General features: G+C 31.2%; 2 protein-coding genes across 4 annotated transcripts; both read right to left on the reverse strand.

Annotated features, from left to right (window-relative positions):
- Positions 1 to 2,754: 2,754 nt before the first annotated feature.
- On the reverse strand, positions 2,755 to 7,589 carry LOC123211330 (uncharacterized calcium-binding protein At1g02270). Of its 3 annotated transcripts, none has more exons than XR_006501389.1 (11): positions 7,157 to 7,589; positions 6,972 to 7,076; positions 6,773 to 6,878; positions 6,118 to 6,338; positions 5,925 to 6,001; positions 5,714 to 5,822; positions 5,475 to 5,600; positions 4,312 to 4,422; positions 4,113 to 4,220; positions 3,081 to 3,510; positions 2,755 to 2,996 (listed from the first exon to the last, which is right to left on the reverse strand). XR_006501389.1 is itself a non-coding variant. In XM_044629987.1 (10 exons), exons 1-10 carry the CDS (start codon positions 7,304 to 7,306, stop codon positions 3,274 to 3,276), a joined length of 1,350 nt encoding a protein of 449 aa, XP_044485922.1. In that variant the 5' UTR covers positions 7,307 to 7,589; the 3' UTR covers positions 2,755 to 3,273. The 3 variants fall into 3 exon arrangements, 1 of the variants encoding a protein (XP_044485922.1); XR_006501390.1 differs by having other exon boundaries at positions 3,062 to 3,510; XM_044629987.1 differs by having other exon boundaries at positions 2,755 to 3,510.
- Positions 7,590 to 10,990: 3,401 nt separating this feature from the next.
- Positions 10,991 to 15,445, reverse strand: LOC123211342 (WAT1-related protein At1g09380-like). Its single transcript, XM_044630004.1, has 7 exons — positions 15,114 to 15,445; positions 14,955 to 15,017; positions 13,578 to 13,694; positions 13,262 to 13,496; positions 12,053 to 12,211; positions 11,800 to 11,951; positions 10,991 to 11,303 (listed from the first exon to the last, which is right to left on the reverse strand). Exons 1-7 carry the CDS (start codon positions 15,314 to 15,316, stop codon positions 11,105 to 11,107), a joined length of 1,128 nt encoding a protein of 375 aa, XP_044485939.1. The 5' UTR covers positions 15,317 to 15,445; the 3' UTR covers positions 10,991 to 11,104.
- Between the last annotated feature and the right edge of the window lie 1,155 nt (positions 15,446 to 16,600).

The following is a 16,600-nucleotide window of genomic DNA, read 5'->3' on the forward strand; positions in this document are numbered from 1 at the left end:
TACATGGTATCGTAGCTCTAAGCCCTAAGAAGTTTTTCTTTCTTTGCCTCTAGCATTCTTTCGGTGTCAATGCCACCACAAAATTTTCTTTCATGATTGGTTCTTGCCACTTTCCCACCACCGTCTGATATAATGATTGACTTTGGCTCTATTGCATAAAATGGTAATTTTAGAAGTGTCAGTGGATAGGTTGGATCAGCTCCGATGCAACCCACTAAGCCTAAGGACTATGTCAGGTCTAAGGTCTACATAATTATAAGTTTTTGAACTAGATTGATATAAAAAATACATAAAACCCAGGATAAAGGTCTTATGTATATAAGATCAGATCGTACCAACCTTTAAACCGATCATATTGGGTAGTTTGTGGGTTCGATACCCAAACCCATGGCACGATTTGAAAGACTCATGGGCTGATCCATGGCCTGCTACAACGCTCAAACCCTTTTGAGCCAAGCCATTTTTTTGCACTTGAGACCGGGCTGATTGGGAAATTTCAATAATGTCTTATCTGCACATAAAAATGATCTAGAATCTTAGATCGTTGACTATAAAGCTTCAGATCAGATGGTTGGAATTGTCAGTCTGCTTGTCTTGTTCAAATAATGATGGTGCATACTTTGCAAAATATCTCCCTTCTTTATTTATTAATATAAAGCTAGCTTCCCTTCTATGTGAAGTTGTCAACAGTCAAAACTTGTTTAAAATTCATATCCAAATGTTCCTTCCAAACCACGCAACCTATTTCCGTTTGCCCTTATTCGTAGTGATGATCTGGATCCTGCCTGACTTCTCCATCAAATCCTTCACATTCTCTACCTTCAAGTCCACCTCTTGAACATGTCCAATCAGAAGCATCTCCAACAGATAATTTTTTTTTTTTTATGACTTGGATCCAGCGCCATTTTACTGAACAAGTAGGAAACCTAATTAATTAAATTTATAATTATTATATTAAGTGTATTATATAATATTATTTACTCTTAAGTTAAGTTAATCAATATATATTTTTCATATTAAAGATTTTGTTATTTGAATTTTAACATTTTACGAAAGGGTTATTTTATTTAACCATTTAAATTAACTTTTAGGCTAGTATCATCTTTAAAATAGTGTAAAATCTCATATTTACATCTCTCGATAACCTACTCTTTTAATTTTATGTCTTATTAAAGATTCTCCGCTAATTTTCATGAATTCACTAAAAAACTTGTCACTATTTTTATTCCCAACAATATTCATGAATCTTCGAAAACTCCCACACGTGCTAATTGAACAATACTGGGGAGATCATTATACGGTTTGAATTATACTTTACTAGGATTGCAACGTGTAACCTTTAAGATGAATAAGCAATTTTATGTAGGTTGAAAGACTATATAAATATCAATTGTCTAATATTTTCCAATGTCATCTATTGTGAGCTATTGTTAGGATTTGTGAGAGACTGCTGATATAAGATATGTTTGTGTTATTTTTCTAGTGCTAAATTGTTGATACGATATCTCACTATAATTATTATACGTAATTCAGAGCTTTGTGTAAGATACACTATAGTAATAGTAATTAAAATTTCTATAATTATTAGAAATTTTAGTTTCTATCTACATATTGTCGCATCCGGTTGCATTTCATCACACGCCATCTTACACCTAATTGGCTGTTAGGAATGCAACACAAAGAGGTGCAAAATCTACTATAAAAGTCTTTTACCAATTTAAATGTAAGTTGGTGCCCTGCTTTCTAATATTATCAACATTAAATTAAGGCATCAACTTAAAGTTTTTAAAAAAACAATTCATGCTCTCATCTTTCACTATTTTCATTCTCCACTTTGCCCTTTTTATTTATCTTTTAATATTTTATTCATTGCAAACAAAAAGAGAAGCTCATATGCAATTTTATGCTTTTCCTTTCCGTTGCAGAGTTTTAGGATTATGAAGGATATCCAATTATTGACCTCTTCGTTCTTAATGTGTTAAAAGTCTTCACAAAACTTTGTACAACTAAAAATCTATATAATTTGTGATTATATAATATAATTATCTGACCATAGGAGTTAACCTAAATGGTGAAAGGTCAAAAATCATTTGTAAATATCTAGGATTTGAGTGATCCTAATATGATGTACTACAATAAAGTTTATCTTTGATTTGTTCGGTCTACGGTTTTTATATATAAAGAAAGAAAAAGAAGATTAACAAAATTGATAAAACATTAAAACTTTCAAAGAGAAGTCTTGGATTAGAACTTCTATTATACTTTTAAAACTCTTTAATTAATTATTTAAAAAAAAAAGAACTTTGCTAGAAAAGTGAGAAGGGCTATTTATTATTTTGTTCATATAAAAATACTACTTTTAGAATATAAGAAAACTTTCTATCTTCAACTGTCAAAATGAATTTAATTGGAATTTCTTTTCGAGTTTTAAATTTGTAGTAAAGAAAGAGCAAAGCCCATTTCTATACGTAATTGAATTCTTTTTGCTTCTTCAAACTTTTAAAAACCTCCACTAAATTTGTAGCTTTTAGCTGTCCTTCTCAAATTGAATTTAATAAATAGAGGATTGACATTCGAAAAATACGTATTTGTTTAGTCTTGCCATCTTGATTGACGTCAACCACTTTATTTATATGAATACGAGAGCCCTTTTTGTCTTAAAAAATTAAAAAAGTATCAGTAGAATTTCTGCAAATATATATATATATATATGTGTGTGTGTGTGTGTGTGTGTGAAAGATGCAGTAATCCACATTTTAAAAGGCTTCAATAGCAATTTCAATTCTCATAACATGTGAAAGTCAGCATGAAAACTGAGCTGCACATTATGTAATAGTAACAAGCTAATGAATATATAAATTTTACATGATCTGTACACTAAAAAATTTTCTTCATCAATATCCCACTTGCTATAACAAAACTCGTGTTAATTCTCAAGGCAATGACTAGTCTGACCATGCACCATTATCCCATTTCCTTCTTTTTCCATGTTTAACCTGCAAAATGAACCAGAGCTCTAACAAAAAGAGGAGAGCAATATGTGATGACTAGTCTGAAATACCTTTGGATGATTGAACAACCTTTGCAAATTGGTGTGATGACAGAATTGTTAAGCATTGCTCAGATAGTCGAATACTTAGGCCTCCAAGGAAGAATCCAATGGCCGTTTAAGGATCCACTGCACAAACCTTTCATGGCTTTCTACTTGTTTAATTTGTACATCTGTGCTTTCTGTGAAAAGTCCAACCAAAGTTGTGATCTGTATGAGGTTCATCAGGATAACCGAGAACAGGGCATTCTTATTGGGGAGAACACTACAGTGAGTCGAGCATGATCAGAAAGAGAATAATTTTCAGGCCATCTTCCTTTCTCCACTTCAGGAGGGAAGAGAACTGCATTCTTCACGCTAAAACCAATTGTTTGCTCCTGATTACCCTTTACAACACCTTCTCTGACTTCACTACCAATTTCATCTCCTTGATCTGATGATGTAGGATTCCAAATCCGTTGCTGCAAGGCAAACACTCCAAACTGTGAGTGCATCATCATCATTGCTTAAAATAAATTGTTTCATGAAACATCATCATTTGTAAGAACTGATAAGGTAATGGTGTTGACAGTTTGACATCTATTTACAGAAGCCAAAGTAAACCCAGCAGTGAAGAAAACCTATATCAGTTCTAATCATCTGAAACTCATCAGGTTCACAATATGTAAGAACATGAAAGATATGTACTACCAAGTATTAAACTTGCAGAAATTTTAAATTGGTTAGGAATTTAGCAGAGATTACATTTTTTATGTTGGAGACGAGAGACGAACATGAGGAAAGAAAGAAAAAGAAAGAATTTAAGAGTAGATATTGGGCAAGAAAGCAATAATCTTTAGTACTCACTAATTTCGTCTTTCCAAATAGAACACTACATGCCAACCAATGATAGCAATAAAAATTCTTAAATGTGATTATAACTATGATCTAAATCCTACTTAAGTGTTGCATATAAATCTCTGTAGGTTTCTAGAGGAATCTCCATCACATCTGCATATCTCCATCATGCTCCAAATGCCTCAACCAAATATGAACTATGTAGAACAGTTTTTAAAGAAATTACCTTAAATTCTTTATAATCAACAACACCGTTTCCATCGATGTCTGCTTGGACCCACAAATCCTTAGTCTCTTCTACAGTGAGACCATGGCAATGGCCAGTTAAATTAAGCTGAAGAATGACACATGGAGAACCACACTCAGAAACAATGCATGATAATGAAAAGAAAATGAGTCTTTCTGATATAATGAATAATTGACACCTGTTGAAGAACTTCACAGAAACCTGAGCAGGTAATGTAGTCACCATCATTATCAGCCTTTAAAAAGGCAAATGCATCATCTTCTGTAAGAGAAGCTTTCCGAAGTAGATACTGAAGATAAGAAAGGCACATGATCAGAGAACAAAGGCCAAGAAGGTACTCTTTCCAATTATATCTCATATTTTAGATATGAATACTGTAAAGTGAAACCATTAATTCTCCTTTTCCAGTTAAAAAAAAAATTAGGCTAAGTGGTGCTCTATTCTAATCAGGAGGCTAATAAATGCATAAATGTCCCATATAAATCAACCACAAATCAATAAGAATAGACAAAACTTGTCAAGTTAAATAATGAATTATTCAAACTTTAAAGTAAATGTGAAGTCTGGCCACCATCTTGTGTAAATTGCTCACAGCTAGAAAGCATATCACACAAATTATTTAACTTGCAACAATTCTGGAAAAATATGCAGGCTTTTGTGGATATAGACTTATGACACATGCCTGCCTGCTTCATGAGCAAGAGTAATAATAAATGTATAATGTCTTACAAGCTTACACTGAATTTAGGAAGGGCATCTTCATCAATTGTTTTAATTGACAGACAGGACAAATGTGACCCAAAGTGGATCAAAATTAGATATTGAATTTAACACTCACAATCTTGTTCAAGGTGAGAAGTAGAAAGTGAATATGAAATCCACAATAAAGAGACATTAATCTCCAACTAGGTCAACCAAAACAATTGTTTCCCATCATGGAGGGAATATCTATAGACTCTAATGCATCAAGAAAAAATCCCAATCCCCACCTCAATATTCTTTATTCAGAAGTCCTCTGCAAGCTCCTAGCATTGTAACCATTTAACAAGGGCTGTCCGAACAAACTATGAAAGAAGCCAGAAGGATTTAAAATAGTGATTCACTTCTCCAAGAATTGCTAATCATTGCCCAAATCACCTCACAACGCACTACTTATGAAGAAACTGGAAAAAATTCTTTTAAATTTAACTTCTTATTCTTATGCCACTAAAATTGGCATCCCAAATTCAAACAATAAAATTGTATCCTGGATATTTTGCACAGGAAACTGGGCATTTCAAACACATATAAAGGCCAATGTGATTCTTGGAAAAACTATGGTGATAGAAGAGAAAATCTGACCTTAAACATGCCAAATACTGCTTCACTCCAGCTTGTTTTTAGTAATTTACGGTATTTGTTGGGATTAAGAAGCCATATAAAATCCACACCACATATGTTGCCCCGATGATTGAGGTGGCTAACCCACTATGTGAAACACGAGGAAAGATATGAGTAACATAATAAACAATTGAACGCCTAGGTGAGTTTTTTCTACCAAATAGAGATAAGACTCAATATGTGAACATGAAGATAATGACCTTATGTGCATCTGCATCTGTGTACTGGTGAGCAGTATCATACGATGATACAAAACCCTGGGATCTGAGGAACTTGTAAACATGCCCACGTTTGCTGCCATTCCAATCACTATACAAATTACAAAATTCAAGCCAAAGAAAGCACATGAGTACAGGTCAACAAGATCAGGGAAAAAATTCAAATGGAAGTTTGGTAATATCAAATATTTACCCGCATAGAATGATGGGAATGGGATTAAGATTGTACTCTTTCTGATATGATTCCACATGTCGCAGAATTTTGTATACCTAAACATAAAAGCAAGTATGAGTATTAAAATAAGACGCAAAGGCAAGTGGTATGGCTACTTGAGCTGTAGCTGTTAAGATATAAGCCAGAACACAGAAACGGATAATCAATTCACCTGATGCAATCGTACTATACAGAGACTAGAATCATGAGGAAATAACAAGTGGGTATTCACAATAAGAAGTTCTTGCCGAACATCGCCACTTCGACACTGTGAAAAGGGGGCTACTAATTCAACATGTAACAACTGAGCAACACGATCTCCACAATCATTAAAAAGCAATTGCCTATAGTTGATAATTCTGAAGTAGTCCTTGTGCACAGCAGTCAGCAGACCTACCAACAGCAAGAAACACACATTAAGCTAAAAGAAATAAAAAAAATCATGCTACAACATAACTTTGATTATTCGTTTAAAACATCCATTTAGGCCTGCTAAAAACACCTTCCCCCGTCTAAAAACTTTTGAGTTGGAACAAACACGAAATGATTCAGCTCACATCACCTTTGATAATTCATATAAAAACTGAAACTTTCAAAAATGTCATATTTCTGCAGGGTAAAAACGAACTCTCTCGAACTCCTTTTTATAGACATTTACTGGTTATCCTATCAAAAATTTACCACTATAATTTTGTATTTCTTCAAATTTGGCTACAAAATAGTCATAACCCATCTTCGGCAAAATTAACAAAGTCCAATACTATTTATATAAATACGACTAATCAATACAGCAAAGTAAAAATACATAATGAACGGAAAGAAAATACCATCACCGCGATTGTTGGTTCGGCCCAATTTGAAATGGAGGTAGCCAGCATCCCCTAATCTCTTCTCATAAATATTAACAAGCTCTTCATTTCCCACCCAAAACTCCTGAATAAACCAATTCAAATCCATTATATGATTATACTAAATTCATTTAAAAAATCCAAAACAAATTAAAAAAAAAAAAGAACAATTACAAACCTGAAGACAAATAATGGAAGATCTTTCATATAACAAGACGTCCAAAATTCTTTGATTCCTGGCCAACCAATATCCCCTATAGTCACTTTCACGGCAACTTGGATCCTGAACATTAATATACACATTTAAAACAAACCCATCTCATAAAAATGTAAAATAACAATAAGAACACAATAAAACAAAACCTCATTGGAGAGACGCTTGTAAATAGGAGCAAGAATGTTGAACGTAGTACAAGTAATGCATGGCTGTTGATGTTGATTGTGGTCTCTGATTGAAGAAGCTATTGCATAACTTCCAATTCTTGAAATCCTTCCTTTCATTTTTCTCCTCATTCTTCTAGTTCTGAATACTTAGAATAATAATATTTGTTAAAAGAGGAAGTGGGATGCCGATGTTGTGGTTTGAAACGTAGCCACCGCCTTGAGTAGCTGTGATTGTATGTTTTCAAAGAATCGAAAACGAAAAATTGTTTTGTTAATGAAATTATGGGCAACAACGGAAATTTCTTCGAAGGATTTTTTTTTTTGGGTTTGTTTGTTTGAAATGTCAGTGGAATTGCTGTCTTTCATTTATAGTCTTTGCTAAAAAACTGCCGCTTCATTCGCCTTCTCCATTTTTCGCCTTTTAGGTTTGGTTTGGTAATCCCATTTTACTAAAAAACGACTACAAAAAAGTGGCCAAAAGACATATGACCGCCCAAAGTTATGGTAAAACCTCAAACTCCCCTCTCTTATTTTTAAAAACCCAAACACTTATTCCATAATCTAAAATCTATTAAAATTTTTAGTTAGAATTATGGTTAAAATAATTATTTAAGAATAATATTTAAAAAATAAAAAAATATTATTTTACCCTTTTAATTTAAAAAATTAACAATTTTTTTAAAATTAAATTTTAAAAAATAATATTTTTTTCCTATTTAAGGTTCAAATTTTATCAGTGAATTTCCAACAAATGACAACTAATCTCTCTCCCTTCAGTGTTGTCTCTCTCTTTGATGTTTTCTCTCTAATTGACGGCTTTGTCTTTGATAACTGGAGAGCATCTGAAAAATAAATCTTCGGTTTTGAGAGGAAATATGTTAATTTTAAAAGCTAAAAAATTTTAAACAGAAATAAAGTTGTTTATTTTTAAAACTTTAGAGAAAATATAATAAAATTTATTTTTTAATATTATTAATAAAATAATAATTTTATTCCTATCTTTAATAAAAAAATTTAATAATAATTTACTCATAGATGAGATTTTAAATTTTCAAACCTTATTGATATGATTTTAAAAACGTTCCTATACTTAGGTGGGAATAAGTCCTTTGGCCTTTATGAAAATGTTAGGGGTATATGACAATTAATCCTACATTTTCAAAATTAGTTAGGCCAAACAACTATTTCCTACCTAAACTATGCTGAAGTCCCAAAGTTCCTCCCATTAACTATAGAAATACCGTTTGCGCACCCATAAGCAGTTAAAATTAACAGTGATAAGGGTAAAATAGTCATTTTCTCTATAATATTAAAAATAAACTAAAATATAATCTATTTTTGCCCCCCAAAACTTTAACAACTAAAATTTTCTCCCAATCTAAGTTTTAAAAAATGGTAGTTTCACCCTAGGGTTTCGTTTTAAAATCTCTGACGACATCTCCAGCTCCATTGCCGACGACCTCTCCCTCCCAAAGTATTTTCTCCTTTCGACGATCTCTTTCTCCCATTTGGATGTTCGATCGACGTCGGAGAAACCTTGGGAGACGAAGTTCTTCGTCTTCTCAAACGAAGACAACACCCAAGGCTTCTTCGATGTTGATCAAGCGTCCAAATGGGAGAAAAGAGATTGCTGGAAGGAGAGGATACTTCGGGAGGGAGAGACCGTCAGTAATAGAGGCGAAGATGTTGTCGGAGATTTCAAAACGAAACCCTAGGGTGAAACTGTCATTTTTTAAAACTTAGGCTGGGGGAAACTTTTAGCTTTTAAAGTTTAAGCCAGCAAAAAGAGATACAATTTTTAGGTGTTAGAGTTCTATTAAATTTAACCGGTCATTGGTGGGTAAACGGTATTTCTATAGTTAATGGGGGAAACTTTAAGATTTTAGCATAGTTTGGGTGGGAAACAGTCCTTTGGCCAATTATTTAATTCCTATAATCTGCTCCATCCATTGTTGTAATCGTATGGTCCACACTGTTCCTTTGCACTCAAACAAAACACACACACAATCATACATACTCATTCTCGTCTTATATTTGTTTATATTAATTTATTTTCAAAAATAAATTAATAAATAATTAAAGTGGAGCCGAGAAAATTTGTTGATTGGTTACCAAGTTTGCGCCGAAAGTTGAGAATCTGCCGCCGCAACAAACAACAATTAATGATTATTAATTTCTTTACGCAACTTAATTCAGAGACTATAATTTTGGTTCAAAATTAGGGCTTTCAGGAAATTTTTTTTTTTTGATAAAAATTGAAAAAAAACGATAAAAAAATTCCTTTATAATTAAAAATAAATTAAGAATAGGGATATATTTATCTTCTCCTCACTTGGCCCTACCCTCACTTGGATCCTATTTATATTATGTTATGTCAGATTTTGGATTAGAATGCCTTAACTCTACCCTGACATAAGCACAATCTAAATTGACCAAAAGTTATGTAATAATTACATTAAATGTTTCAATTTATTCACTAAATTACATAATCTATAATAAATTAAGAAAAAAAAACACAACATAACACTGTGCATTGTTTACATATGACTCAAGAAATTACATACCAAGACCATTTACGACACTTTAATAATTTCAAAAATCAAATCTCGTTCTTACTACCAAAAATAAAATAAAATTTTATATTAAAACAAAAAATAATTAGAATAAACACAACTACATAAAAAAATAACTATACATAATATATAAATATTTATAATAAAATGGTAAATATTCTTCTTTTCAAGTTCTCATCTTTACTTAGTTTCATGATAATAAAGATGGGCCATATATGAAATTTTGGAAAACTGTTGTGTCATAAATTAAATTAAGGTTGTGGAGTTGTTCAATTTAATAAAGTTTATGGTAAGTTAAATGGTTATTTCCCCAAAAGTATTATATTAAGTTTTGAATCATGCATGATGGTCAAGTTTTGTAGCATCTTTTATGCTACTTCCAGAGAAGAGAAGAGTGTTATAATATCATAATTGATTTTAAAAGGCAATAAAACTATGTATATTTATTTTAAGTATATAAATATGTATATACTTATATATATCATTATGATTTTGAATTCAAAATAAAATAATACTCAATCATGTAATGATATACATAAATATGTATATATTTATATACTTAAAATAGATATATATAATATTGTTTTTAAAATATATTAAGTTATTTGATAACTTTAACAAGTCAATATATGAGGTTCTTGGGCTAAACAGTAATCATATGCTTTTGAATTTATGAGAGAGGAAATAATAGGAATGGCAATGTAGAGGGACAGGGAGAGGATCTCAATCCCTGTCCCCGTCCATGGCTCATCCCCATTATGAAAATGAAAATAATTCCCCATTCTCTCCCCATCCCCTGTTTGTCTTTGCAGGAAACAATCCTCTCCCCCTACCCGTAAAGGAAAATCTCTTCTTTGTATCTTATAAGCACAATATAAATATATTAAATAATAAAATTAAAATAAATCTACTATTTCAAATGTCACAAATATAATAAATTAATCACTTTAATTAGTATAACAAAAAATTAAATAAATTTGAAAAATATAAATAATCTAAAACTATAAAAATATTTTAATATTTTAAATAAATATATTAACATAAAAGGATGACGACGAAGATGCGGATGGGGACAGTGGAGAAGGCAGGGCGGAAATACATGTATCTTCATCCCTGGCCTATCCCTTATTACGGAAATTTTTTTCATCCTCGTCACAGTCTCTTCATTAGTGTCCGAGAGGGTTGAAGTTTTTAAAATTAGATCGAAATTACCATCTCTAGAAAATAACGAAATCCTAGATTTGGCATCAACATATATTTTAATTTAAAACAAAATTACACCAAAATTACGATGGCTAGCTAATGTTATAGCTTTTTACCAAATATTTTACACTAAAAACTAGGATAAAATGACTTAGGGCTTAACTGTGTCTGTAGTAGAATCTAGTTCAACTTCAGGTTTTGAAGAAGTTGATATCACCATGGGCTCATCAACTGTTGTCGGTAGAGCTTCTTCGCCTTGAGCCTTTTTTTGAGACATTCGTTTCAACTCCTTTGACTTTGCCCACAAAAAGGAGTACAACCCAGCTACTATCAGAAGGGAGCCCAACAAGCTGAAATCATAAATCAATTTTAGAAACTGAGAAAGAAAAATAAATCACCATAAATAGATTAAATAATATTATTATATGTAGGGTTGGATTTGAGCTCGAGCTGGAATTGGGTTTTAAATTTAGTTTGGTATTAAAATGATATTATTTTAATGCATCTTAGTCAAAACAATATTGTTTTGTATTGAAATTTTCAAGTTTGCAAGCTTAACTAGCCTAATACCATTAAAGCTCAAGCTAAAAAATATTGAATTCTTATACTCAAGCTTGAGCTAAGCTTGTTTCAAGCTCGTTCAAACCGAGTTTAAACTCAAACAAATTCGATTTGAATCTAACCTAAATTATATGTATAAACTTATTTGTACAAATTGAGATTATAACATATCATTGGATGATTTTGAAGAGAGAAAAATCGTAAATAATCACATCACCCAATGAAAAGCCATCACCTCATCTCAGTTTGTACACACATATATTTATTCAAATAGATTATACGTACATTCCAAGTGTGATAGCTTGACCAAGTAGGAGAGCATCTAAAACAGCTACAAAAATCAGTAACAATGGATTGAACATGGGAGGATAGATTGGCCCTCTCCTTGCAATTGCCCTTGAAAGTAAACAAAAGCTTGCCGCTGTGGCCAGTGCTCCCTGCAAAATTTGATAATAATACTTCACATTACCTTTTTGGAAACCCTTGTGGTATCCTCGAAAATAATTTTAAAAATTTGAAATTTGTCAATCAAACTTACGGAGTAAAATATAGTAACCAATTTTAGATCCCAAGCTAACCTCCATGAAGCCACATCCGAATGTAAGCATAATCCTATTACCAACGCTTGCAAGGATGCTACCATACATGTAAACATGGTTGCCGAATATTTGAATGGAAATATTTTCAACAATTTCACCTGCTTGACAAACCCTAAACTCTTATCAAATAGTAAATGCTGAAAGAAAAAACTCATATAAAATAAATTTTTGTCTCATTTTCCATATCGTTAAACCATTTATCCACTAAAAGCAATTATGCATAGAGATGATAATTCAATCCGTGAAATCGGATCTTTGACCCGTTTCTCTCCGAATAAAGAGAAAATTTTTCAATAAAAACAAAGACGAAGATGACTAAAATCTTTATAGTTAGAGATAGAGATAAATATATCTCATATCTAACATATTCTCTAAATTTTTACATATTGAATTATCTTTAGGGGGCGTTCGGTTTAGGTAATGTTTTATTACAAAAATAGAAAGATTACATTGAAGATAGATTACTTAGAAGATTACTGGGTATAAATGATTATTATGTTTGATAAAATTTAATAGGTATAAATAATTATTATGTTTGGTTAAAGGTAATAAAAGATTATTAGTAAATTATTTTACTTAAATACCCTTGAATATAATTATTTTTAAATATTTTTTATATTATTTATCATATTAATTAAAAATAAATTTATTTTTGTCTTAAAAAACTAATAAATAATAATATAATTATAATAAAATCAAGATTACCTTGTTAATCTTTAAATATTTAAGGTGAAGGTGGTAATCAAATTACTACCTATATGACTTGTCACGTCAGCATTGGTAATGGAAGATTACTGTAATTTTTTATTACTGACAAACCAAACAAGGGAATAAAAGATAGATTATCAAGGTAATCTTTAAAAACTGAAATCAAACGGCCTTTTAAAATTTGTGAATTATTATAAATATGTTTTAACATATAATAAATATTTTATTATTTTTTTTAGCAGTAATAAGAAAAGGAAAGTGTGGGAAAATTTTCCCGCAAAGATGAGAGGAGAAAAAGAGTCTCTCCATTATCCCCATTTCAAGGATAAGGATGAAAATTAAAGTATTCGACTCATACCTGACCATTGTTGTCTCTAATGATGCAAAATGACTATGCAAGGGCCAGAATGTAATAAAATATACAGAGAATGTTGAATTACCTGAACCATATACCAAGAAGCATAGCATAAGCAACTCCCCACTAAAAGTAAAGAGCCTACAGTCCAGTCCGCTTTAGATGGCACATTTTGTGAGAGTTTACGGTTTAGTTTGTCACGAAAAATATGAAATGATTTTCCCTTGTAAAGACTACAAGACACTGCCCCTCCTGCACATAAAATTGTTCCCAATGTCTTACATTTTCCTTCCTTAGTATTCAATCTCAGTTTCTCTATTCTGCAGAACAAAAAATATGTTTATTAATCTCTTGTTGATCATACATGAAAAAATTTCTAAATATTGATCAACGAAATGTACCGAAAAATTGCTGAGAAAACAAATGTGACCACCGGTAGTAAGTTAAGGTAGTTGATTGCATATGTAGCTGTAGTCTCTCGGAGACCATAATAGTATAGTCCCATTGCTGCTGTTATCCTGTAAAATGAATCATTAAAACTATTAAATTGGAAATGTATGCAGGACTTTGAAATTAATTAAAGATACTTTATGCAAAACCCTACATGAAAAAAAACCCTAAATGGGAATTAATGTAGCATTAAGTAGGACTTTCGATCTATTGTATACCATTAAGTTTTAAGTACATAGATAAATTGAATTATTTTTTGCACAGTTCATTCTTCTTGGTTATCGTAGAAAGAAAACATAACTGATCTTTAGACAATGCTTTTTTATTTTCTTTTTTGGTTATTTAGAAAACTAAATTTATAGACGCACTTTTTTAACCGTACACCCGTCTTGATTCTCTTCGTCAGGATGAAAAGAAACATCATCATCGATTGGTGATGACTGGGGATCGACCAGGAGGAAGAGAGAAGCCGGAAGGGAGAGAGAACTCAACTGTCACCATTTCAGACCTCAACAATGGTGGTTAGAAAAACTCTAAGAGGAAAATGTTCGTTTTTTCAACTTTGGATAAGGGAAATTTGTTAGAAAATTAAATTGGAGGGGAAAATTGATAAATTTTTAGTTTTTTAAATATTTTTGTTAAATGATAAATTTATATCTAACTGTCAAAACAAAATTTAACATATGAGTAGGTATTTGAATTTTAAAAAATTAACGAGTGTAAATTTGAGTTTGCATAAAATGTTGGGTGGGAATAAGTCTTTTGGCCTTTTTATTTCTATTCCCGTCATCATTGATATACAAAATACATTAGAGTAATCCTATGTGCGCAAATAACGTACATAATTTTATACATAATCAATGATATGTTACGTACAAAATTGTACATATGATTTTAGCATATAGTTTTTTTTTTTTTTAAACCCTAAAACCATGGTCATTCATTTTTCTCCCCACAATTAAGCCTTTGTTGGAATTTAATTTCTGTGCAATGTAAAAATGGATATTGTTCACATTTCCGCGTTACAAAGTCAATAAAGTTTGGTATACCTATCAGTTTTTTTCTACTAAATAAATAAATTTTGCCCTACTAAATCAATAACTTTTTCCCAAAATTACATAGCCAATCAATTTTTTTCCTAGTTGTGTATAATAATGAGCTGGCTTACATATGTTTTTCCTAATCAGTAAAAACTTTCCCTCAAATTATATAGCCAGTTAATTTTTTTTTCCAATTATATACAATAATAAACTGGCATATATGATGTTTTTACTAATAAATTTTCTATTAAATATGCAAAACCTGAAAAACGGATGAACAAGACTTACCCAGTTAAGGCATTGATGAAGAGCCAAAAGCAAACAGAAAGGTTAAGTTTTGATATGATACCCCTGCAAAGCAACAGTCTCATCGTTCACCAGAATGTTAAGAAGAAAAGATGCCAAAAAAATGAGTAAAATGTATTTAAAAAAATGAAAAAAACAAACCTTTCAAAGAAGAAAGCAAAAGGAGCAACACAAAAGGCAGCTACAATATGTCGATAAGTCATTAAAGCAAAGATGAAAATCCCTTGATTCAATATGATTTTTGAGAGAATTTGCATTCCTGTCATGAGTAATTGCACTAACAGCATACTCAGAATATCTTGAGACAAAACAAACCATTTGTGAAGAACACCAACCCAAGTCATCTCTCACACTTTCTTTCTTTTTCACTTTGAATGTTGAAAGGAAAGTGAGAGAAAGCACAAGAAATAATAAATGAAAGGGAGCATTATTAAATGAAAATGAACTAAAATGGTTTCAAATGCGTAGTTAGAGGGTTCTTCTGTTTGTTGGTAAGATTCCTTAATGGAGAACCTATTTTTAACACTCTAAGGAGGCCCAATGATTGTTTCCCACCCAAACTTTGATGAAATAACTCACCACCTTTAAACTTTGGAAAATCCATTTTCCCACCCATTCATTAAAGTTAAACCTTAATTGTAACAATTATTTTTGTCACTTTTTTTTTTAAAACAATATATAGTAAGGTTAATATTATTTACAATTCTAATAATATGAACAAATTAGATTTGCAGCCTAATTACTTATAAGTGTGCATAACACCAGTCTTTTTTCTTTCTTATCATCTTCTTTTTCTTTCATTTTTTCTCTTTTCTCTTTTCTTAGTTGTTAAAAAACACTTAAAGAGAATTTGGTAAATCTGAACGTGCTTAGGACTTGTGCAAGCCATGAGATCTCATCTTTGTCTCCTAAGTTTGATGGTCGGTTGGAGGAAAAGATAAGGGAAGAGAGACTGCCGGAAGGAAAGGTTACGGAAGATGACACCAAAGGGAGCGATCAAAGAATGAAAAATAAACCATAGGGGGAAAATTACTTTTTAAAATTACGCTAAGAGAAATTATTAGTTTTTAAGGTTTAAAGATTAAAAAAATGATAAAATTTTATTTTTTTAATATTATTAGTTAAATAATGATTTTACTCTTAAAACTAATGAAATTAATAAATAACAGGTAAGTATTTAAATTTTTTAAATATAATAAATGAGAATTTGAGAAAAGAATAAACTTTGCGTGGGAAAAGGTCCTACAACCTTTAGACAAATGGAAACCAAGTCTCCAACTATACCAATCTTAGATATTATTTATTTTCTTGTTTGTAATTTTGTGAATATTAAGTTTGTTTATAGTTGACTCCCTAAGTTTTATCAAACTATCAGTATTGTGATTCAAGCCCCACTTAAACTCTATTTGAGCCCATTATTAGTTTTAAATACATACAAAATTACCCAGAAAAGGACTCTCAATGAAAGACCTTTAGCAAGCTCTCGAGGTTGTGAAAAATCTATTTGGCCTAAAGGATTCGATTTGAGCCTCATTTCGTGGCATTCAATGAGTAATGTGTGTGTTTGAGAGTGGAAATGTGACTGAAGAAAATCATGTGCAGTGGAAAGGTGAAACAATTCATTTATT

This window comes from Mangifera indica, chromosome 1, assembly GCF_011075055.1.
Source record: "Mangifera indica cultivar Alphonso chromosome 1, CATAS_Mindica_2.1, whole genome shotgun sequence".
Taxonomy (NCBI): Eukaryota; Viridiplantae; Streptophyta; class Magnoliopsida; order Sapindales; family Anacardiaceae; genus Mangifera; species Mangifera indica.

Excerpts from the sequence above, each read along its gene's own strand:
- LOC123211330 (XM_044629987.1), bottom strand. The coding sequence starts at position 7,306 with ATGAGGAGAAAAATGAAAGGAAGGATTTCAAGAATTGGAAGTTATGCA. Across the intron at positions 5,601-5,713 it reads CAGATGCAGATGCACATAAG|TGGGTTAGCCACCTCAATCA; the intron begins GTCATTATCTTC and ends TGTTTCACATAG. Across the intron at positions 3,511-4,112 it reads TTGATTATAAAGAATTTAAG|CAACGGATTTGGAATCCTAC; the intron begins GTAATTTCTTTA and ends TTTGCCTTGCAG.
- LOC123211342 (XM_044630004.1), bottom strand. The coding sequence starts at position 15,316 with ATGACTTGGGTTGGTGTTCTTCACAAATGGTTTGTTTTGTCTCAAGAT. Across the intron at positions 13,695-14,954 it reads TTCATCAATGCCTTAACTGG|GATAACAGCAGCAATGGGAC; the intron begins GTAAGTCTTGTT and ends TTCATTTTACAG. Across the intron at positions 13,497-13,577 it reads GTTTTCTCAGCAATTTTTCG|AATAGAGAAACTGAGATTGA; the intron begins GTACATTTCGTT and ends TTTGTTCTGCAG.